Genomic DNA, 23,410 nt, shown 5'->3' on the forward strand with positions numbered 1-23,410 from the left:
AGCATAATATTTTCCAGGCTCATGCATGGGGTAGCACATATTAGTGCTCCGTTCTCATTTTAGCTAAGTGATCTTCCACTGTGTGGATTCACTACCTCTTATTTCTCCATCATCGTCTGATGGACACTCGGCATGCTTCTGCTTTTTGGCTTCTGTGAACACCTGTGTATGAGATTCTGTGTGGATACATGTCACTTTTCACGGATAGATGTGTTGGAAGGGTATTGCTGGGTCACATGGTGACTTTATGTTTGACTTTTGGGAAACGGACAGAAGCTGCTGATTCTCAAAGCTGCAGTAGTACTTTACGTTTTCACCGACAATGTCTAAGAGTCCCAATTTCCCCACAGCCTCTCCTGTTGTCTTTCTTTTCTATCACAGCCATTGTACTGCCTGAGAAGTGGTATCTCACTGTAGTTTTGATTTGCATCTCTCTGGCTGATGGCTGATGACATTAAGCACTTTTTCATATGCTTTTTGGACACGTGCAGATCTTCTCTGGAAGAAATGTCTGTTGAGCTCCTTTGCTCATTTTAAAATTGGACTTTTGTTTTTTATTATTGAGTTGTAGGTATTCTTTATGAATTCAAGATCCTTCTCAGATTATATGAGATATCTAAATATTTTTTCCCACATTATGAATTTTCTTTTCATTTTCTCCATGATATCCTTTGATATATAAAAGTTTTAAATTTCTATAGAGTCAAATTTATCTGTTGTTTCCATTGGTCGTTTGTGCTTGGTGTTATATCAAAAACTTACTGCCTAGGGCATTTCCCTGGCCATCTAGTGGTTAAGATCCTGCGTTTGCACTTCAGGGGGCTTGGGTTTGATTCCTGTTTGGAGAACTAAGATCCAGCATGCTGCAGGGTCAAAAGAAAAACAAAAAAACTTTTGTCTAATCTAAGGTCATGAATATTTACATTTTATTCTAAAACACATTTGGTATTTGATCCATTCTGAGTTAATTTATAGGCACAGTGTGAGGTAGGGGTGTAGTTTCACTCTTCTACAGATGGATATCCAGTTTTCCTAGCACCATTTGTTGAAAAGACTATTCTTTTTCCTACTGAAAAGAACAGCATCCTTGTAAAAAAATCAGTGGACCATAATCACAACCATAGAACTAAGGTAATATGTGCTTATTTTTGGACTCTCTGTTCTCTTTTATCCAACTATATGTCTGTCCTCATGCCAATATCACATAGTTTGGGTTACTGTAGCTTTGAGGTAAATTTGAAAGGGAAGTGTGATTTCTCCAGTTTTGTTCATTTTTTCAAGATTGCACTGAGTATTCTGAATTGCTTAATATCCGTATGAATTTTAGGATTGATCTGTCAATTTCTGCAAAGAATCTAGGTGGAATTTTTATCGAGATTGAATTTGCAGATCAATTTGAGTACTGTTGTCTGAACAATATTAAATCTTCCAATCCATGAAAATGAGCTGTTTTTCTATTTATTTAGTTCTTTAATTTTTTTTAACAGTGCTTTGTAATTTTCAGAATATAAATTTTTCATGACTTTTGCTAAATTTATTCCCAAGTTTACTCTTTCTGATACTATTTACATGGGATGCTTTTCTTAATTTTCAGATTATTATAAATGTATATAAATATAATTGGCTTTTGTATATTGATCTGTATCTCACAAACTTGCTGAACTCGTTTATTGGCTTTCATAGGTTTTTAGCAGATTTCTTAAGATTTTCTATATAGAAGAGCATGTCATCTGCAAATAGAGGTTTACTGCTTTCTTTCCAATCTTGCTTTTGTTTCATTTTTGCTTTACTGTCCAGGCTAGGCACAATGTTGAATAGGAGTGGAAAGGGGGGACATTGTTATTCACCTTATTTCCTTTTTGTTGTTGTTATTCACCTTATTTCTTAAGTGGTAAAAACTGGCATACATTTAGTCCTGTGTTTCTCAAGCATCAGTGTGGGGAATGCATAACCAGTCCTCAAAACTGCCTCAAAGAAAGTTTGCGAAACTGTCAAAGCCAAGAGGGGCCTAAGGCAATATGATGACTAAATATAATGTGGTATCCAGGAGAGGTCCTGTAACAGGAGAACGTTGTGTAAAAAACAAGAACATCTGAATAGAATACAAATTTTAAGTGACAATAACATATTGGTTCACTAATTGTGACATGTTTATCATGTTACTAGATGTTAAAACTGAGTGTGGAATATATGGGAATTTTCTGTATTATCACTATTTTTTTGTACATCTTGAACTATATTCTTTTTTTTTTTTTTTTGAACTCTATTCTGAAAGCTAATTTTAAATGGCATTCAAGTGCATGTTTGTTAAGATGCAGATTGTGACCCAGTGGACCTGCGGTGGACCCCCAGGGCCACATTTCCAGAAGATCCAGGATGCCTGGCCCGCACTTTAAGAAGATTCCCCCTTTTGCTAATGAATTTAAACGTCATCACTTTGTAAGTAATCTCTTTTTTACTCTGGGCTGCTTTGAAATTTTTCCTCAGGGAATTCCCTGGTGGTCCAGTAGTTAGGACTCGATGCTTTCACTATCATGGCCCTGATTTCAATCCCTGGTCAGGTAACTAAGATCCTGCAAGCCACATGGTATGGCTAAAAAGTAATAATAAAAATTTTTCTTTGTCTTTAGTTCTCTATAATTGTGTTGGTGTGTTTTGATACAAATATGTCACTTGCCATGACTGAATGTTACTGTGCTTCTTTAATATAATGATTCATGTTTTTCGTTAATTTGGAAAATAATTATCAGCTTTTATTTCTTCAAAAATTATCTCCATGTGTGTTTTGAAATCTTCTTCTAGAACTACAAGTTAGACCAGTGTAGAATATTTTGTTATAAGCTGTCTGCTATTCTTTTTCTCATTGCCCTTACCTGGGATGAATTCTGAGTCATTCATTCAGATTTATCTTCGAATTTAAAATCCTTCAACTTATGTCTAATCCATTGTTGAATAAATCCATTGAGTTTTAAATGTTTTATGTTTCATTCCCTGTGAATGACAGTTGCTCTGTCGTGTCCGACTCTTCGCGACCCCATGGACTATACAGTCCGTGGAATTCTCCAGGCCAGTATACTGGAGTGAGTAGCCTTTCCCTTCTCCAGAGGATCTTCCTAACCCAGGGATCGAACCCAGGTCTCCTGCATTGCAGGCAGATTCTTTACCAGCTGAGCCACCAGGGAAGCCCTTCATCCCTAGTAGTTCATCTAAATTCATTTACAATCTTCTCCTTTACAATCAATAAGTCTCACTTATAAATTCTCTCTCACTTCATAGTCATTTTCAACACTTACTATCAATGTATATTCTTTATTGAATAATTCCAATGTCCTAAGTCTTTGGGGTTCTAATTCTGCTTTTGGTTATGCTAATTTGTTCATCATGGCTTGTTTTCATTTGTCTTACAATTTTGAATTGTGAGATGGTGTTTCAAAGACTGAGTTTTACCTGTGGGAATTCTGCAAGACATTGGAGGCAAGATGCCTAGAGAAGGTTGTGTTTGCTCATGCCAGGCACAGACACAGCAACCTGGGGCCAGGGACTTAATGTTTCTCCGCGTGGGCTTCCCCAGAAAGCACAAGACGAAGACCTGAAGTTACGAACATGCAGCGGACGGTTTTCCTGATCCAAGGAGGTTCCCCTGCCAGCATCTGCCGTGGTGGGGAGTGCGCAGAGGTGTGCTCGCTAAGCAGAGCCATGGGGAGGTGAGGGTCACGCAGCGCCAGCCTGTGCAGCCCAGGGCGTGCCCCACTCCCGAGGGTCTGCTGGGACCGAGGCTTGGGCTGGGTAGGCTCAGCAGACTCCTTGGGGCAGTGTCGCCCCCACGCTGGAGTGTGGCTTCATTGCTTACCTGAGGATTCAGGTGCCTGAGGTCTCAGCTGGAAGAGTTACAGGCGGAGGGTTTTCCTCGGGATCTGGATCTGTTGGAGCAGGTGCAGCCGGCGATCCACTCAGGGCCTGTTTGGGGGTGGGCATGCCCATCCCCAGCTGCCAAGGACTCGCACCAGCCTGTTCAGCGAGAGCTGCCCCACTCAAGGTGCCCATCCCAGGGCAGCCCACAGCCCATGGCTGGGAGGCAGGGGATATCAGCCCAGACAACCTGTCGCTGGAGAAACAGCTCTTTGAGGCCTGGGACCCCAGGATCAGGCCGCCGGAGGCTTTGCAGAGACCGCACCTTCACCCAGTGGCTCTACCGGATTCTCTCCTTACACCCTCCCTGGGAGCCCCCCACCCCACCAGGAGCACCTGGATCGCCATCTCGGGCTCTGCGTCTCAGAACTGACCTGAGACAGCTGGTGTCAGATGCGGTCTTAGGAAGCACCCTCCACAGCGGAGCCTGGGGCTGCAACGCCCACCTGCTCATCTCCTGTGAGGGGTAGACGCTGGCAGTCCTGGCACCTGGGGTGGATGGCACTCAGGCTGCATGCAGGGTTGGGGAGCTCACAGATATGGTGGGCATGGGTCAGGGTTAAATCCTGCCCTGTGCCACCCTTAAAAGAACACGGGCAGCAAGGCTGTGACTTGGGGTCGCTGGAGAGGCCCAGGGGAGCCTTGGCTTGGAAGTGAGGATGGAGCACGTGTGGTCTCCCCGGGGCCAGTCCTAGGATGCTCCCGAGGCTGGTGGGTCTGCACAGCTGACTCCCCATGACAGACACACCGACACAAAGCCGGGTGGCTGGCTGAGGGCCTGGGGTGAGCGGGGTGGACACCAGCTCAGGCTCACACAGAGCCAGGGGGCGACATGGGCAGGTGGCCCATACCCCCGAGCTCACCACTACCACTAGACGACAGTCTTGCAGGGGGTCCTTGCGACTAGACTGGAGGAGGAGGAAGCCTGGCCTGGCCCACCATGGTGGGCATGGTGTATTGGGCTGACCGCAGCGAAGGAAAGCCCAGGCCGGAGCCTCAGCGCTGCACTGCGTGCTCCCCCCACCCCATTCCCCCCCCGCCCCCGAGAGGAGCGGAGAGTGGCTCCTGGGCGGCATGGACTGGCTGGCGGGTCAGGGCCTGAGGGGAGCAGGAGTGGACAAGGTGTGGGTGGACACGGGGGGTAGGTCACGCCAATGTCTGCTAGGAGCGCCGGGCAGAGCAGACACTGGGCTGACCTGCGCGGCTTGGCTATGGGCTCCCATTGAGGTGGCCCAATGCAGGCTGGTGAGGTGCCCCACCCAGCCGGGCCCAGCCCCTCTCACTGTGCACAGCAGCCTCCCTAGAAGACCCCAGAGGCGACAGCAACCAGAGACCAGCTAGCAACAAGGGGCGGATGGCCACTTCAGCTCGCTGCCCTGCCTCTCAGTCGCCCCCAGGTCCCTTGAAACATCCCCTCGAACCTCAGAGCCACTTCTGTCAAGGGGGGCTGCACGGATCCAGGGCCACAGGATGCCAGGCCTTCTGGAAGCTGCTGGCCTGGCGCAGCTGACCCCCGTGGGACGGCATGTGGGCGGGACCTCAAGCCAAGGACCCCAAGAGGGGAGGCTGAGACGGCCCACCACCCACAGGCCCGGGACCCGCTGGGGCACGTGCTGCTTGTCCCCGCAACCTGTCAGTGAGACCCTCATGGTCCTGGTCAGCGAGGGAAGACATAGCTGTCCAGGGCAGGGTTGGGGCTCCCTCAACTCATGGCCTCAGCGGCCACCCAGCACGACAGCTGTTTGTCATGGGAGGCCAACCGGGCCGGTGGGCACCGTCCTGGCCAGGAGACCCCTGACAAACACGCAGAGGAAGGGTTGATGCCCTGGACAGGCTGTTTTAACTGCAAGTGGGCAAGAGAGGAGAGCCCAAAGGCGTGGGATCAGGAATCACTCCTGGGGATGAGGGATTGGCCCTCCCCAAGCAGAGTAGGGAGACAGCTCAGGCAGGACCTCAGCGGGGCTATGGCTGACCCATACACCCTCCTCTTTAAAGTTCTCCCAGAACAAATCCTGGAGAAGTTGGAATCAACTGAACATGATGAGCAGGGGCATGGAGGGGAGGTCATGGCGGAGATGCTGACGCTCTGCCAACCGACCGCCACCTGTGCTCACGACTGCCCCCTTCTCTGGATGGCTGCTGCTGCTGCTAATTTGCTTCAGTCATGTCCAGCTCTGTGCAATCCCACAGACGGCAGCCCACCAGGCTCCCCCATCCCTGGGATTCTCCAGGCAAGAGTACGGGAGTGGGTTGCCATTGCCTTCTCTGCTCTGGACGGCTACCCTTGGCCAAACTGGACCACATACCCAGAGGGCACAGTCAGTGAATGATTGAAGGGCCTCACCGCAGGTGTAAGTGCCCGTCACAGATCCAGCCTGGGTGCTGCACAGGCAGACCCCTGCTGGCCGGGCCTCACCTCCTCTGTGCTCTGGGTCCCTCAGGCTGGGTGCTCTCTGAGTGCATGGCCTCCAGCCAGTGTCTTCACCCAGGCCAAGCTCAGAGCCTGGGGCTGCAGCATCCTTACCCTACATGCCACTGAGCTCTGGACAAGAAAGGACACAGGACCACAGGGTGGTTGGAATTGCTTTTATTGGGGCGAGCGCGGCAGGCCCGCCATGGTCAGGTTAGTGTTCTGCCCTCAGATGCAGCCGAAGCTGAGAGCCTCCACCTGCCACCTCCCTGGGTTAGTGGAACATGCAAAGCTCAGTCAGAGGGTGGAGGCAGGGGTGGAGCCACCAGGGCCCGGGGTGATGGAGTAGGAGCGGGTGGCCCCGGCGGGGCGGCCTGGTTGGCACCGACCGCCTTGGCCGCGTCCCGGGCCCACTCGGGGGCTGAGGCTCCCTGGGAGAGGCAGGCAGTCAGCACCCGGGGGAGGGGTGTCCCACAGGCCTTGGGGGGCGCTGGGCCCACAGTGGGCAGAAACCTATGGGGGACCCGCTGTACCTGGCTGGCATGCCTGAGAGCTGGGCAGTGGCAAGCCTTTCACCAGGAGGGTCTGTCTCCCACCCCAGGTCTGGGTCCTTGGGGCCTGGGGTGCGAAGGGGGACACAGAAGGCACTTACTAGGGAGCTGAGGCTGGAAGGCTGAAGCCAGAGGCCTGGGGTCTGAGGGGCCTGGCCTGGGCCGGCTGGGTCTGCTTGGGAACCTCACCCTCCCGTGGGGAAGGGGCTTCCTGAGCAGCCGAGGAGAGGAGGGTGACCAGGACTCGCTGCCGCCCGCGCAGAGCGAGCGGGTCAGTCCTGGAGACATAGAGGCGCTGGTCCCAACGGCCCTGCTGCTAGGGGCTGAGTCCGCTGCCCAGGCAGGTTGGGCTGGGGGTTGGGTGGGGCTGGTCTACAGGGCTGGGGGAAGCTCGCCCAGACGGAACCCCCTGGGGAGATGAGAGGGCTGAGTCGGGGGGCCCACCTCTGGACCTTCCAAGGCACCTGGCTGTGGTGAGTGGCAGGTAAAGAGGAGCAGGGAGACCCGGGGGGTGGAGTGGTCAGTGGGGCTGGACTGGCCCCTTCCCCGGGAGACAGGCTGTCTGGACAGCAGATATATATTAATACGTTAGTCTAGTCTTTTTGGTTAAACTTGAGGCACCGCTTGGGAGGAAGACACCTTTCAATGTTAAAGAGACCCCAGCGCCTGGGCGGGAGGCCACATGCAGAGCGGGAGGCAGGGAGCAGGAGGGATCAGGCTGCCGCGGACTCGGGGCCCCCCAGGGAGGACGTGGGCCCCGAGGCGTAGCGGCGGCCATAGCCTGAGGAGGAGTAGGACGAGGAGGAGAAGGTCATGGAGAAGCCTGAGCCCGTGGCATCAAAGCTGCCGCGACGGGAGCCAGCCCGGGAGCCGGTGCGCGAGCCAGAGCGCGAGCCGGTGGTGGAGCCGGAGCCGCTGACGCTGTAGGGGCTGTAGTAGCCCTTGCTGGACTGGGCGGCGGCCTCCAGCAGCCGCAGCCCCGTGCCCTCCTCCACCATGCTGCGGTCCAGTGCGTCCTTGTAGGAGATCTTGAGCTTGGTCTTGGGGCAGGTGAGGTACTTGGAGTACGCGCTGACATCACGCAGCTTCTGGGCAGTGCGGGCATCCACTGTGCCGCGCTGCAGGGCCTCGTCCAGGGGCACACGGCCCGGCGTGTCTGGCTCAATAAGGCCGCCCGTCAGATACTGCACCTCCAGGAAGCGCTGCCCCGCCTCGTAGTAGAGCCAGCCCTTCTTCAGGGCCTGGGCGGCCGACATCTTGGTCTTGGTGCGTGGGTCCTCGAAGCCGCAGAAGGCCTTCTGGGCCAGGTTGATGCGGTCCACCATGATCTTGTCCACCAGGCCCTTGTTGACAGCATCGGTGACAGGGAAGCGTTCGCCAGTGTTGGGGTCAATGATGCCCCCAGTGCAGGCCTGCGCCTCCAGCAGCCGCTGGCCCGTGATGTTGTCCACCAGGTTGCGGTGCATGGCCTCTGTGATGGACACCTTCTCCAGGGTCTCGGTGTCCAGGATGCCAGCCACAGGGCCTGTCTCCTCTGTGGGGTCGGACCAGGAGGCCAGCTGGGTCCTGGAGACAGCCGGGCTGATGGGGTAGGAGGACGATGACCCCACAGAGGATGAGCGCGAGCGGAAACCGCCGGCGTTGCCCGAGAGCATGTCAGCAAACTCCGTGATGGACAGTGTGCCGGCGCGGTACTGGTCCAGTGCCGAGCGGTCGATGAGGCTCTTGGCGATGGCCTCATCGATGTCATACTGGCGGCCCGAGCGGCGGTCGATGATCATGGATTTGACCACACCGTCCGAGGATGAGATGGTGATCTCCTCCCACTCACACTCCTGCTCCGACAGCTCCAGGTAGGTCTGGTGGTCGATGAGGCCCTTGCGGTAGGCCTCGTACACGGACATCTCCTTACCCGTCTCGGGGTCCACGATGACCACGCGCCGCTTACGCACTGAGGACTTGGAGGACGTCTTCCGCTCCCTCTTCTTCTCTTTCAGGGGCAGGAGCCGCAGCCCCGTTTGGGGGTCAGTGACACAGCGCTCCATCAGCTGCAGGTAAGTGAGGTTCTCCTCCGTGTTGGGATCGAAGAAGCCCTTGGTGTCGTCCGAGGGGTCGGTGAGGATCTCATTCATCTCTTCATCGAAGAGGCCGCGCTGGTAGGCCACATCCACGGGTAGGCGGTGGCTCTCCTCAGGGTCGATGATGCCGCCTGTGGCGATCTGGGCCTCCAGCAGGCGGATGCCGTGGTCCTTGAGGATGAGGCCCTTCTTCATGGCCTGGAAGAGGGAGATGAGCTTCCCGGAGTAGGGGTCCTTGTAGCCGGTGACGGCGCGCTCAGCCGACAGCAGCTTGTCCTTGAACTCGGGGCCCACAATGCCCATGCGCACAGCCTCCTCCACGGTCAGCTTGAGCCCCTTAATGGGGTCGATGACGTAGCCAGTGGCCGCCTGGGCCTCCAGGAGCTCGAAGGCTGTGCCGGGCCGGATGATGCCCTTCTTCATGGCCTGGTACACCGACAGCCGCTCCTTGGTGGCGTCGACAAGGACACCAGCAATGCTGCTGGTGCCCTCGAGGAACTTCTGCAGATTCTTGGAGACCTCCTCGATGGAGGTCAGGCCCTCTTGCAGCCGCTGCGCAGTGGCCTCATCCATGACATGCGAGCGCACCAGCTCCTCCACCGTGATCTGCTTGCGCAGGCCACGGAAGGTCAGCTTGCGGGCCTCCGAGAGTGGCAGGAGGAACAGGCCGCTGGTTTCATCACGGCGGCAGCGCCGGAGCAGCTGTGTGTAGCTGAGGCGCTCGTCCGTGGAGGGGTCCACGTAGCTGCGCACCTCACTGGGCTCCGACAGCTGGTCGTGTGTGTCCTTGTTGAGGTAGCCACGCTGGTAGGCTACCTCCAGCGGGAGGTGGAAGCCCAGGCGTGGGTCCACGATGCCGCCCGTGGCCAGCTGAGCGTCCAGCAGCCGCAGGGCCTCCTCAGCAGGGATAAGGTCCTTCTTCATGGCCTGGAAGAGCGAGATGGTCTGCTCCGTGTAGGGGTCGCGGTAGCCGGTCACGGCCCGCTCGGCCGACAGCAGCCGGTCATGCAGCTCGGGGCCCACCAGGCCCTTCCGCACAGCTTCATCCACAGTCAGCCGCTCGCCCTTCACCGGGTCCAGCAGGAAGCCCGTGGCCGCCTGCGCCTCCAGCAGCAGGCGGGCCACCTCAGCGCTCAGCAGCCCCTTCTTGAGGGCCTGGTAGATGGGGAGGGTCTGCCTGGAGCCAGGCAGGTAGACGCCAGCTACACAGCCCGTGCCGTAGAGGTAACGCCAGGCAGACTCGGCCTCCAGCACCTCGCGGAGGCTCCTGGTGCCCTCCCGGAGCAGGCTGTAGGACTCGCGCGAGATGACGCGGGCCTCGTACAGGTCCTCGGCCGTGAGGCGGCGGCGCACGTAGTCGTAGGACGCTAGGTTCTGCTGGCGCACGATCTCGGTCTTCTCGATGATCTCGATGATGATGATGATCATGCGCTCCTTGGTCACACGGCCGGCCTGGAAGTCAGCCATCAGCTGGGCCCGCTGCTCCTCGGGTATCAGGTCGGACTGCATCACCTCCCACAGGGACATGGTGGAGCCCCCATGGCTGCCGCCCCCGGGGATGTCGATCTGTGTCTCCTCGAAGGCCCTACGCGTCTCCTCCTCGGTGTACACCCGTGTGGTCTCCACCACCTCTGCCTTCTCTGGCCCTTTCAGTGGTAGAAGCCGCAGGCCCGTCTCGGGGTCCTCCACGCAGCGCTCCAGCAGCTGCCTGTACGTGAGATTCTCGTGCGTGTTGGGGTCGAAGAAGCCCTTGGTGTCGTCGCTGGGGTCCTCCAGCACGCGGTTCATCTCCTCGTCGAAGTAGCCGCGCTGGCAGGCCACGTCCACGGGCACGCGGTGGCTGTGCACGGGGTCAATGATGCCGCCTGTGGCGATCTGGGCCTCCAGCAGGCGGATGCCATGCTCTCTGACGACCAGGCCCTTCTTCATGGCCTGGAAGAGGGAGATGGTGCTGCCCGAGTAGGGGTCCTTGTACCCGGTCACGGCCTTCTCGGCTGACAGCAGCTTCTCATGTAGCTCTGGGCCCACGACACCAGCCTTCACAGCCTCGTGGACGTACAGGCGCTGGTTCCTCACAGGGTCCACCAGGAAGCCTGTGGCCGCCTGCGCCTCAAGCAGGAGGATGGCAGTGCTGGGCCTGAGCAGTCCCCGTCGCATGGCCTCGTAGATGGTCACCTTCTCCTTGGACTCCTCCAGGTAGATGCCAGCCAGGCAACCGCTGCCCTGGAGGAGGGTCTGCAGTGAGCTCAGCTCTGACAGGTCCTTTACTGATGTCTTGCCGTCCTTGAGTTGCTCAAACTGGGAGCTACTGAGGATGCCGGCGGCCAGGAGCTCGCTGGCTGGCACCGGGGCACGGAGACCGCTGAAGGAGAGCCTCTCACGCCGCGTGGTCTCCACCTCCTCCACAATGGTGATGACGATCTTGATGATCTTCTCCACGGTGACCTTGCCCGTGCGGAACTGCCGTAGCAGCTCCTGTCTCTGCTCGGCCGTGAAGTACTCTGAGTTGATGAGCTCCCAGATAGTCACTGCCCGGCCCTGAAAGCTGCCCACAGGGACCTCAACAGTGGCCTTCTGGAAGGCCTCGCGGGCCTGGACCTCAGAGTAGAGCTCCTGCTGCCGGGCCCGGGCTGCCTCCTCTGAGAGCGGCAGCAGACTCAGTCCTGTCAGTGGGTCAGGGCGGCACTGTTGCTGGAGCTGGCTGTAGGTGGCCAGCTCCCAAGTACGGGGGTCGTAGTAGGTCTTGGCGTCATCTCTGGGCGCTGAGAGGGCGGTGCTGGTTTCCTCATCCAGGTACCCGCGGGCACAGGCGACATCCAGGGGCAGACGGTGGCTCTTGCTGGGATCCACGGTGCCTCCTGTGGACAGCTGGGCATCCAGTAGACGCAGGCCCTGCTCCCTGGGAATGAGGCCCTTCTTCAGGGCCTGGAACAGGGACACACTCTGCCCCGAGTAGGGGTCTTTGTAGCCAGTCACAGCTTTCTCAGCTGACAGCAGCTTCTCGTGCAGCTCAGGGCCCACCAGGCCAGCGCGCACCGCCTCATCCACAGTCAGCCGTGCACTGGTGGCAGGGTCGATGACGTGCCCGGTGCCAGCCTGGGCCTCGAGCAGGGCCACGGCCGCCTCCGGCTGCAGCAGTTCTTTCTTCAGAGCCTCATAAATGCTTAGTTTCTGCCTTGCTTCCTCCAGCCATACGCCTGCAATGACACCCGAACCCCGCAGGGCCCGCCGCACGCCTTCCACCTCAGCCACCTCCTGCACAGAGCGCTCGCCCAGCTGCAGCTGGCGGAAGAGGTCCCAGTCGATGATGCCGCTCTCAAGCAGCTCGGCAGCAGGGACCAGGGCGCGCAGGCCCTGGAAGCATAGCTGGCCCTTCTGCTCGTGCTCCTCGATGACGGTGATGACAATCTTGATGATCTTCTCCACAGTGACTTTGCCCGTGCGAAACTGCCGCAGGAGGTCCCGCCGCTGCTCGGCCGTGAAGTACTCGGAGTTGATGAGCTCCCAGATGGTCACTGTTTTGCCCTGGAACTTGCCAAATGGCGCTGACACAGTGGCCTTCTCAAACACATCCCGGGCCTCCGAGTCAGTGTAGACCAGCTCACCACCCTTGGCAGCCTGATCTGTGAGCGGCAGCAGCCGCAGGCCTGTCTCAGGGTCCTCCACGCAGCGTTCCAGCAGCTGCAGGTAAGTGAGGTTCTCATGAGTGTTGGGGTCGAAGAAGCCCTTGGTGTCGTCACTGGGGTCCTGCAGGACGCGGTTCATCTCCTCATCGAAGTAGCCACGATGGTAGGCCACGTCCACGGGCACGCGGTGGCTGTGCACGGGGTCGATGACGCCGCCCGTGGCGATCTGGGCCTCCAGCAGGCGGATGCCGTGCTCACGCACGATGAGGTCCTTCTTCATGGCCTGGAAGAGGGAGATCTTCTCCCCAGTGTATGGGTCCTTGTAGCCGGTGACTGCGCGCTCGGCCGACAGCAGCTTGTGGTGCAGCTCAGGGCCCACGACGCCCTCCTTCACGGCTTCGGTGACGGTCAGCCGCCTGTTCCGCACTGGGTCCAGGAGGAAGCCTGAGGCTGCCTGGGCCTCAAGCAGGATGAGAGCAGTGCCCGGGCTCAGCAGCTGCCTCCTTAGGGCGGCATAGATGGTCAGCTTCTCATTGGCAGGCTTCAGTAGCAGCCCGGCGATGCTGCTGTGGCCCTGCAGATAGCGGCGCACGTCCTCCCGCTGTGTGAGCTCGGCCACCGTTGTGTGGCCCTGCGCCAGCCGCTGCAGCTCCTCTGTGCTCAGGATGCCCGCCTCCTGCAGCTGCTGGGCCGGCACCTTCTGCCGCAGGCCCTCGAAAGCATGCTCTGGCTCTGCAGCTGGGCCGTCGGCCGCGTCCTGGCCATTGGGCAGGGCTCGGGTGGCTGCTGCCTGAGCAGCGGTGATCTCCTCAGAGTGGGCCAGTGCGGCCCGATGCTCCTCCTCCAGGTGCTCTAGCCGCTCACGCAGCCGGCGGTTCTCCTCCGCCAGCAGCTGCTCCTGCTGCTGCCGCTGCTGCTCCAGGAGCTGCAGCTCCTCCTGCTTGCGCCTCACGCCCTCCTCAGCCTCGTGCTGCCGCCGCCGCGCCTCCTCCATGCTGGCCAGCAGCTGCTGCTTCTCCTGCTGCATCTGCTGCTGCTGTCGCTGCTGCTCCTCCCGCAACTTCTGTGCCTTGGCCACCTCGTCCTGGAAGAGCCGCTCCAGCTTGGCCTTCTCCTCCTCGATGAAGCGCTCCCGCTGCAGCAGGCTGTCCTTCTCGGAGAGAAAGCTCTGCTGCAAGGCCTGAGTCTCCTGCAGCAGTTGCTCCTGCTGCACCGTCTGCATCTGTCAAGGGGGTAGGGGGTGGTCAGGGACCCGGCCGGGCGCACCCTCCCCAGAGCAAACCCCACCCCAGGTCCCGGCCATCCGCCGCAAGATACCTCCTCAGACTTGAGCTGCAACAGCTCAGCCTCCTTCTTGAGCTTGTCCTTCTCACGCTCGAGCTCCGCAATGGCCTCCCTCAGGCGATCGGCATCCCGGTCGCTCTGCTGCCGCTGGGTCTCCAGCGTCTGCACCAGCGTCACCTTCTCCTGCGTGGCGAGCTCTGTGCGGTGCAACTTTGCGCCGATCTCCTCTGCCTGCTTCCGGAAGCGCTGGGCGTCCTCCTCCGCGCGAGCCTGGGCACGGCTCATCTCGGCCACGCGCAGCCTGAGCCGCTCCGCCTCCGCGCTCATTTCCAGCTGCCGTTGCCGCTCAGTCTCCAGGGTCCGCTGGAAGCCTTGCGTCTCCTGTGCCAGCTGCTGAGCCATCTGCTCCTTGTCCTCCTGCAGCCGGCGGGCCTGCTCCTGGGCCAGCTCCTTCTGCTGCTGCAGCAGCTCCGCCTCAGCCTTGAGCCGCGTGGCCTCCTGTACGGCCTGCATCTTCTCCTTGAGCATCTTCTCTGCCAGGGCCCGCTGCTGAGCCAGGTCCTCCTCCGCCAGCTGCCGCAGCCGTGCCGCCTCCTGAGCCGCCACACTCAGTCGTGCGGCCTCCTCCGCCACCTGCTTCATCTTCTCGGCCTCCTCCTGCAGGAGGCGCTGTGTGTTGTCCTTGTCGCGCAGTATAAGGGCGCGGTTCTCCGCCTCGATGCGTGCCTTGAGCTTGCCGAGCTCCTCCATCTGGACACGCACGGAGAACAGCTCCTCCTCTACCTGGCTGCGCTGGCGGGCGGCCTCCGTCACCTCCGCCTTCAGCCGCTGCAGCTCCTGGTCCAGGATGCTCTTCTGGTGGTCGGTCTCCTCCAGCTTCAACCGCAGTGCCGTCAGCTCCTGCTCCACCTGGGCCTTCTGCCGCAGTGTCTGCTCCGCGAACTTCTTGTGCTTCTCCATCTCCGCGTCAGCCGCCTGCTTCTGCCGCAGGGCCGCCTGCTCCGCCTGTGCCCGCCGTGCCGCCTCCTGCTCAGCTTCCTTGCGCAGCTTCTCTGCAGCGGCCTGCGCCTGCGCCTGGGCCTGCGCCTGCTCCTCCGCTGCCTGCTTCAGCCGCTCCGCCTCCTCCACGCGCTGCCGGGACTGCGCTGCCTCGCGCTCGGCCCGCTCGCGTGCCTCCTCCGCCTCCTCAGCTGCGCGCCGGGCAGCTTCGGCCTCGCTGCGGAGCTTCTCCAGCACGCTCTGCTCCTGCTGGAGGGTCTGCTGCAGCTCCTGCTCCTTCTGCTGCACCGCAAAGGCGTGCGCCTTCTCCTCCGCCTGCAGCCGCTTCTGGGCAGCCTCCTGCGCCAGCTGCAGCTGCCGCACAGACTCGTGCTCCGCGCGCTCGCGCAGGCGCCGCGCCTCCTCCACCTTGGCCTTGAGCCGCTCCACCTCCTCCAGCGCGGCCTTCCGCTGCCGTGCAGCCTCCTCCTCAGCTGCCAGACTCTTCTGCACACGCTCCTCCGCCTCCCGGCGCCGCCGCTCCTCCTCTGCAGCCAGCTGCCGCTGCCGCGCTGCCTCCTGCTCTGCCTGCTCCTTGCTTCGCAGCGTGTCCTCTGCGTTGCCGCGGATGCGACCCAGCTCCAACTCCAGCTCCGCCTTGCCGGCGGCCGCCTTCTCGAAGCTCGCCTTAAGGGCCAGGATCTCCTCCTCCACCTGCCGTCGCTGTCGCAGCGTATCCTCCACCAGCCCCTTCTGCCGCTCCAGCTCGCTCTCAGACGCCTTGCGCAGCTGCGCCAGCCGCTCCTCGATGTCGGCCTTGTGCTGGGCTGCCTGCTCCTCCAGCCTCCGCCGCTGGAAGGCCTCGTCTTCCGCCAGCCGCCGCAGGCGCTCGTTCTCGGCTTCTTTCTCCTTAAGTGCAATCTCCGCCTCCGTCTTGAGCCGCGTGGCCTCGCTGATGGCAGCCAGCTTCTCAGACAGCACCCGCTCAGCCTCTGCCCGCTGCCGCGCCGCATCTTCCTCTGCCAGCTGCCGCTGCCGCTTGGCCTCCTCCGCCAGCGCGCGCAGGCGGGCAGCCTCCTCTGCCAACTCGCGGAAGCGCCCGGCCTCGGCTTCCAGCCTCTGCTTGGACTTCTCACTGCTGGAGCGCGACTCCTCCTCGGCCCGCGCCTTGCTGGCCAGCAGCACCTCCATCTCAGCCCGCACCTTGGCCAGCTCGGCCTCCAGCTCCTGACGCTTCTGCGTGGCTGCGGCCGCCTCGCTCTGCAGCCGCGCCAGCTCCTCCTCCAGCAGCTGCCGCTGCTGCTCGCCCTGCTCTGTCTCAGCGCGCAGCCGGATCAGCTCCTGCTCGGCGGCCAGGCGCTGCTGCGCAGTACCCTCCGCCAGCTGCCGCTGCCTCTCCAGCTCCTGCTCTGCCAGCTCGCGCTGCCGTACAGCCTGCTCCTCCGCCTTGCCGCGCCGCCGTGCCTCCCGCTCTGCCGCCTCCTTCTGCTTCTCCGCCTCGGCCTGCGCCAGGCTCTTCTGCTGTGCCACCTCCTCTGCCTGCAACCGCAGCCGCAGCGCCTCATTGGCCTTCAGCTGCCAGCGCTCCAACTCACGCTCAGCCTCTTCGCGGGCACGCTCGGCCTCCGCCTGCTGCTGCTCCCGGCGTGTGGCCTCTTCACGCAGCTGCACCACGGTCACGTGCTCTTCCTCGAGGGTGCGCTCCAGCTGCGCTGTCTTCTCAGCAAATGAGGCATGCTTGCTCTGCAGCTCGGCCTGGGCGCTGCGCTGCGCTGTCTCCAGCGCCACCTGCACCTGGCGCGCCCGCTCTGCCTCCGCCTGCCGCAGGCGCCGCTCCGCCTCCTCAGCCTGCAGCCGTAGCTCCTCTAGTGCCTGCAGGGCCCGCTGCTTCTCCCTTGCCGCCTCGGCCTCGGCCTTCACGCGCAGGCCCAGCTCAGCCTCAGCCTGCCGCTTGCGCTGGGTTTCCTCTTGTACCTGTCGCCGCAGGCGCTCCGCTTCCTCCTGGGCCTGCCGCTTCTGTGCCTCAGCCTCCTCCGCCCGCGCCCGCAGCGCCTGCAGCTCACCCTCCGCCCCGCCACGCTGGCGCTCCGTGGTCTCCAGCTGCAGGCGCACCACTCGGATCTCCTCCTCGATGCGCAGCCGGCTGCGCTCAGCTGCCTCCACCTGCCGGGCCTTCGCCTGGATCTCGGCCTCCGAGCTCTGCCGCAGCTGCTGCAGCTCCTCCTGGATGCTGCGCTTCTGCTGCTGCGCATCCACTGCCACCTCCTCCCGGCGTGCCACCTCCTCCTGCATGCGCCGCTGCAGCTCCTGGGCCTCGCGCTCCGCCTGCGCCTTCGCCTGGGCATGGGCCTCAGCCAGCTGCCGCTGCTTCTCCAGTGCAGCCTCCACCTCAGCCAGCCGCTCCCGCTCCTCCGCTCGCTGCTGCTCGGCCAGCCTCTGCGGCCGTGGCAGAGAGAGGGAGAGAACCAGAGACAGCGGTGAGCATGCCGTGGCTGCTCCTGGGACGCAATTCAGTGCCACCACAGCTCAGCGCAGTGCAGGGGTTGGGGGAGGACACAGTTCATGACCTGGCTGAGGGGAATCACGTGCACCCCCCCGGGGCACTTGGGGCAGTGAGCGCAGCCTGGCCCCACAGTGCTCACCAGCCCAGGGAAGGAGACCCAGGCATCCTCCCCTCTTCCCGCAGACAGGCGATGGAGACAGACAAACGGAGAGAGAGAGAGAGCAAAGCAAGAGGTTTGCAGGGTCCAGGAACCACGACTACTGCAGAGCCCTGCCTGAGCACTGCTGATGCCCGTGGCCTGCTCTGGCACCCCCGACCCAGCAGGGCAGGTGGCCAGTGTGGGCATCATGTAGACCCGACAGTCTGCAGTTCAGCTCAGGGAAGAGGCTGCAGGTAGGCCAGACAGAGGGCTCACCTGCGGGGGGCGGGAGAAGACAGACAGGCCAGTGCCCTGCCTCGCCATGACGCCCCTCCCGGCCCCCATGACCGAACAAGCCCGAGTCCTTGCAGAGCAGGCGGCCAAGTGAAAAGGCCAATGCAGAACCCCGAGAAGGGACACACAGAGCCAGGGGCGCCCCGGGGCACACGCCAGCCACCGCGGGGAGAGCCGTGCAGCGCCAGGCCACGGGGGGTGGGCCGTGCTGTGCCAGGTGCGCTTGGACGCGTCCTAGGGACCACATCTGGGGGGGTGCGGGATGGCCTCACCACCCTGGCAGCCCTACCTCCTCCTCCTCCATGCGCCGCAGGGTCTCACTGATGAACCTGATGTACTGGCTGGTGAGCGTGCTCAACTCACTGTAGCGAGTCCGCAGGTCCACATACTGGGGGCAGAGGGACACCCACAGTCAGCCCTGCCCCTGCCCAGAGCCCACCAGGCCCTGCGTGGCTTTGGCTCTGCCCACCCACCAGCCCCACTGCCCCTCAGCCTCACCTCCTGGATGACGCTCTCGGACCCCGACTGGACCTTGGGCTTCTTGGCTGGTGAGGCCACCGGCTCCAGTTGCGCCTTGTACGTGACCAGCTGAAGCTCATAGTCCTGCAGAGACACACCAATGGCTGCCAGCTCTGCCCGCTCCACCCGGCCCCTGAACCTGCCCATAGGCTTTGCCCAGCACGGCCTTAGCTGAGGGACCCCCAGAGGTCGCCCCCCACTGCACGTCTCCCCTGGGGCCCAAGGCCACAAAGTCTCACCTTGATGGCGTTGATGTACTGCTTTGCGAACCTCTGGCACTCCTCCACCTTCTCCGCGTGGCGTTCAATCTCTTCCAGAAGGGCCTGGGGTGTCAGGGTGGTCAGGGATCACGGGGCACACCCATGCCCACCCCTCCTGCCTGCCCTGCCCGGGCCCACCTTCTCCTGCCGCAGCTGCTCACGCACGGCCTGGCTATCCGCCAGCGGCACGGCCTGGATCTGCTCCTGCCGCCGCCTGGCGTCCTGCAGCCAGGCGCCCAGCGGGTCTGCGCTCTCCCTGTAGTAACGCAGCTGGCGGCCCAGCTGCTCAAGCTCACGCTGCCGCACGTCGGTCTGGGCCAGCACAGCCTGCCAGCGCTCCAGCAGTTGGGTGACCCGCTCACGCCAGCGCTCCACCTCCACGTCCCGCTCGCCGTGCCGCTGCTGCAGCCGCTCGCCCACTTCCTGCGCCCCCCGCAGCTCATCCCGCAGGGCATCAAACACAGGCTGCTGTGCCTCTGCCTGGGCCCGTAGCTTCTGTTGGACCAGAGCAGAGGACCGTTTCAGCCTGAGGCCCTGGCTGCCACCCCTGACGCCATCAGGCCCTGGCGGTGGGGCATGGGCTGGCGGCAGTACCTTCATCGCAGCCTTGGTGGCCTCAAGCTCTGGGAGGGCAGCGGGCACAGCCTGGGCCTCCTTGAGCTGCTCCTCGTGGGCCCTGAGTGCCTCCTCGGCCCCCTGCGTGCTGCGGATCACCAGGCTGATAGTCTTGAGCCTAGGGGAAAGCAGGGCCTCATGAAGACAGGCTGAGTGAGAGGCTGAGGACCAAGGCCAGGTCCTGGAGGGAGGCTCATGGGGGACTGAGCGTGGGGTGTTCCCATGAAGCTTCTGAAAACAATCTACAAGCCACATGAATGTGTATGCTAAAATGAACAGCGGGGGGAAAAGGTGTCCGTGTCTGGGAGTGAGGGTAGGGAGGAGGGAGGGGTCCTGGGGAGGACTCCATATTCCCTGGAGGCATGGGGGGGACGGGGAAAGGGCCTGTGGGGGAAAGGGAGGGGGAGGGGGACCTCTCAGCACCCTGGGTCTCTGCTGTGTCACCCACGGCCCACCTGACCCCACCTTCCACCAAGAAGCTCCTCCCCTGAGGTTGTCAGTGCCCCCCAAGCCGGGTTCTGATCCTCGCTGGACACGCCCCCCTCCCCAGCACTCCTCACCCTCTTAGGCTCCCCATGTGCCCGCCCCTTGCCTCTGCACACCTGCCTTCCACATCTTAGTGACCCCCCCCAACCTCCCGGTGTCCTGTGGGCGGGGGTGCCAGTCCTCCTCCCACAACTGCTCTCACCCCTCGGACCGTCCTCGGGAAGCCGGAACCCCTCTGGCCACCCCGCGACACCCCGGCCAGATCCGCGCCTGTTTTCCCTCAGCGGACCCTCATCACGGCCTCATTACCCAGCCCATCAGCCTGTCCGCACCCTCCCGCTCTGCTGAAGACCCGTCGGTCTCCGACCCCGGCTGCTGACCAGCGCACTCACTTCTCCAGGTAAATGGCGGACAGGCTGCGGACCTGCTCCAACTTGCCCAGGGTCAGCTCCAGCTCTGAGCGCAGAGTGGGGGCCGCAGGGGATGGCTCGGGCAGGGCCAGGACCTTCTCGGCCTCGGCAGAGAGCCGGGCGACCCCCTTGCCCAGCCCCTCCACCTCCGCCTGTGCTTTCTGAGGAGACAGAGCAAGGGGCAAGCTGAGCCCAGGAGCCCGACAGGCAGCACCGCTGGGAGCTGGGGGCGGGGCACAGTGCAGTGGGGGGAGGGGCTGGGGCTTGCCTGCTGCTCGGCGATACGCTGGGCGCACTCCCGTGCTGGCTCCTTGTCTAGTGGCAGCCGCAGGCGGTGCACCGTGCGCGTCTCGCAAGCCTCCAGCTGTAGCCGGATGTCTTTGAGCTCTGAGATGCAGCGCTGACAGCGCGACTCCTCCTGCTCACCTGGGGAACACATCCCGCTCGCACGCTGCCCAACCGCAGGCGGCCCCCCATGAGCCTCCCACCACCCCCAGGCTGCCCACACCTACCCTGCTCCAGGCTCTGCAGCAGCTGCTGGTAGTGGCGGCTGCAGGAGCCATACTCGCGCTCGGCCTGCAGCCGGTCCTCAGGCCCGAAGCCGCCGGCGTCCTGGCTGTCCCGCAGGAAGGCCTGGTAGTGCAGCTCCAGGCTGCGGAGGGCCTGGCGCTGCTCCTCGGGCTTCAGCGTGCGGAACTGGGTGGGCGGGCAGGGGTGAGCGTGGCCGTGGGGAGACCCACACCCCACCTGCCCAGAGCGCTCAGCGGGGCCACCGTACCACAACCAGGGACCAGGGGGTGAGCGTAGATGCAGAGAGGCCCCACACCCCACCAGCCTTGAGCACCCAGCAGGGCCGCCGTACCGTGACCAGGGACCAGGAGCGGATGAGCTGCACGTCACGGCTGAGGCTCTGCCATGCCAGAAGGCTCTTCATGTCCGTGTGCAGCTGATGCCACAATGTGACCAAGGCCTGGTGCTGGGCCTCCAGCCTGGCAGGCAGGGCACAGTCAGAGGTGTCCAGTCAGCTGTCCTACCACCCAGCCGGCCGCCCCGCCCAGGACCACGCACCTGGCCACAGCCTCCAGGGCCTCCTGGTTCGGCGGGGGCACAAGGAAGCACACGGAGGGCACGGCAGCCTCACTGCCAGAGCTGCTGAGCACCTTCCAGTGGAACGGCTGTGCGGGGCCCAGCATCTGGCACTCATCGCCCTTGTGCACCGTCGCCTGCAGCAGCCAGAGCCGTCACTGTGCGGCCACGCCCAGCCCCCTCCATGGCCCCGCCCACCAGGCCAGGCCCTCACCTCCACCTGCTTGTAGTCGCAAACAGCCAGCAGCGGCACGCGGCCCCGTGTGGGCTGGGTGGGGTTGCGGGGCGTGAGCTGTACAATAGCCTTGGCCCGCTTGGCCAGGCCTGAGAGGTGCCCCCGGTACTCGTTCAGCTGGTCCTTCTCATCCTGCGGGAGCGGGGCGGGGGTAGAGGGGGTCCGAGACCCGCTGTGAGGACCCCCGTGCCTGCCCCAGGAAATGCATACACGCCCCCCCCCCCCCCGCTGCCCCACAATGTCCTGAGACCAGGGGTTCCCTCCCACAGTCCCTGGAATGTGGCAGGGCTGGGCACTCGCCAGGACAGACCCCTGGGCTTCCACTGATGCCCTCCTCCTTGGGCAGGACCGAGTGCCCCTCCCCACCCCCAGCACAGCTGCATCATTCGGGGAGGGTGCCATATCATCCTCTCCCTCTCCCCTCTGCCCTCCCTGGTGCTTGTGGAAGGGTGCACACCTCCTCTTGTTCAGCCCCTCTGAGGGACCAAGGACCACCCTAGGCTATGGGTCAGAGTCCAGTGGAAGCTGCCTGCGCCTGTCCCAATGCAGGACCCCTGGCCAGCAGGGCCCCCAGACCGCCTCCTCTGTCTCGCCCAGCCTGAGTGCCATGCTCGGCCGCCTCTGTGTCCACCTCAGCCCCACCTGCCCCAGACTGTCTGGCTCGGGATGCCGGTGGGCCTCCTACAGTGGGGGACTAACAGTGCAGCAGCTAACTCAGGCCCCTACTCACTCCTGCAGCCCCAAGGTCAGCTCTCGTACCAGCTCTGAGCAGCCACCTACCCTCACGCCAGGCCCCTGCCACTAAGCTCTCAGCCACCCACACCCATCCCGCTATGCTGACCTCCCCCCATCCGATCTCCCCCGACCTCTGCTGGTGCCTCCAGTCGCCACCCTCTGCCTCCAAAGGGACCTTCCCCGAGCATCAGCCCGGACAGCAGGCCTGCCACCCCGAGTGCTATCCCCAGCCCTGGACTGCCCTCAGCTGTGGCTGCCCTCCAGCCCCAGCGGCCACGCCCCGGGCCTCCGCGCCTGCCCCTCACCCGCTGTGCAGCGCTGGGCCGGCCAAGCGGCTCACCTGGGCATCCTGCAGCAGGTCCTCCAGCCGCGTGACGGTGATGGAGCGGTCGCAGGTGTACTTCCTGTGCAGCGTCTCCTGCAGCTTCCGCAGCTGCTCCTCGGCCTCCCGCACGTCTGAGAAGAACTGGGGCAGCAGCAGAGGGTCAGAGCCCCAGCCCCGGCTGCCCCAGTGTAGGCCGAGGGGCCAGGCAATGCCTGGGGACAGCGCTGACTAAGGTCAGTGAGACAGACCCAGTGCACAACTGCAGCCCAGTAGAGGGACCCCCTGGAGGCCACTGCAGTGGGCTGGGCCCAGGCCTCACCTGGAAATAGGCGGTGTTCTCCTTCAGGTGAGCCTCGATGCAACAGCACAGCTGCAGCATCCAGCTCCACTGGGTCTGCAGGGCTGCCTGGAAGGACTGCCACACAGCACATGGCCAGTCAGGCCCTGCCCGCCTCCTGGGCCGGGGTGCCCCAGCCCCCCGCCCCAACCAGGGGCCCTCCAGCCCCGCCCCCACCAGCGATGACCAGGTGGGTGCCCAGCCCTGCCCCTCCCCCCAGGGGCGCCTGGAGAGGTCCATGCAGGCCCCTCCCACCTCCACTGTGGGCCGGGCAGGGTGGTCTTCCCGGAGCAGGCGGTCCCCAGTGCTCTGGATCTCTTTGATTTTCTTTTCTTTCAGCTCCAGCTCACGCATCAGGGCCTGACAGGGACAGGGGCCTCAGGGGCAGTGCCAAGACAGCACTGTGAACCCTGGCTCCCACTGAGTGCTCCCGGGGCCTGGGCGGGCCACCCACGGAGGACCCCCCACCTCACCGAGGGGTCCTGGCCACCCACCAAGGGGCCCCGCCTCACCGAGTAGGCCTCCTTCTTGGCAGCCATGTTGCTGTTGCGCTCACTCCAGTCGAAGCCCACCTCCTCCTCCTCCTTCTCGCTCAGCCACATGCCAGCTCCTCTGGAGGCCCACATGCCC

The 23,410-nt window shown here is 61.9% G+C and overlaps 1 protein-coding gene across 1 annotated transcript in view; it reads right to left on the reverse strand.

Moving 5' to 3' along the window:
- The window catches only part of PLEC (plectin), a gene marked incomplete in the record, with an annotated part of 47,447 nt that continues 30,518 nt past the window's right edge, over positions 6,482 to 23,410 (reverse strand). Inside the window, 17 exon segments of the mRNA XM_018058696.1 lie at positions 6,482 to 13,796; positions 13,892 to 17,272; positions 18,062 to 18,160; positions 18,271 to 18,375; positions 18,531 to 18,614; positions 18,690 to 19,046; positions 19,146 to 19,284; positions 20,045 to 20,223; positions 20,331 to 20,488; positions 20,575 to 20,758; positions 20,925 to 21,051; positions 21,131 to 21,285; positions 21,363 to 21,515; positions 22,459 to 22,584; positions 22,763 to 22,858; positions 23,036 to 23,140; positions 23,293 to 23,383. Of these exon segments, the coding sequence (XP_017914185.1) occupies positions 7,584 to 13,796; positions 13,892 to 17,272; positions 18,062 to 18,160; positions 18,271 to 18,375; positions 18,531 to 18,614; positions 18,690 to 19,046; positions 19,146 to 19,284; positions 20,045 to 20,223; positions 20,331 to 20,488; positions 20,575 to 20,758; positions 20,925 to 21,051; positions 21,131 to 21,285; positions 21,363 to 21,515; positions 22,459 to 22,584; positions 22,763 to 22,858; positions 23,036 to 23,140; positions 23,293 to 23,383 (11,752 nt within the window).

This window comes from Capra hircus, chromosome 14 (assembly GCF_001704415.2).
Source record: "Capra hircus breed San Clemente chromosome 14, ASM170441v1, whole genome shotgun sequence".
Lineage (NCBI taxonomy): Eukaryota > Metazoa > Chordata > Mammalia > Artiodactyla > Bovidae > Capra > Capra hircus.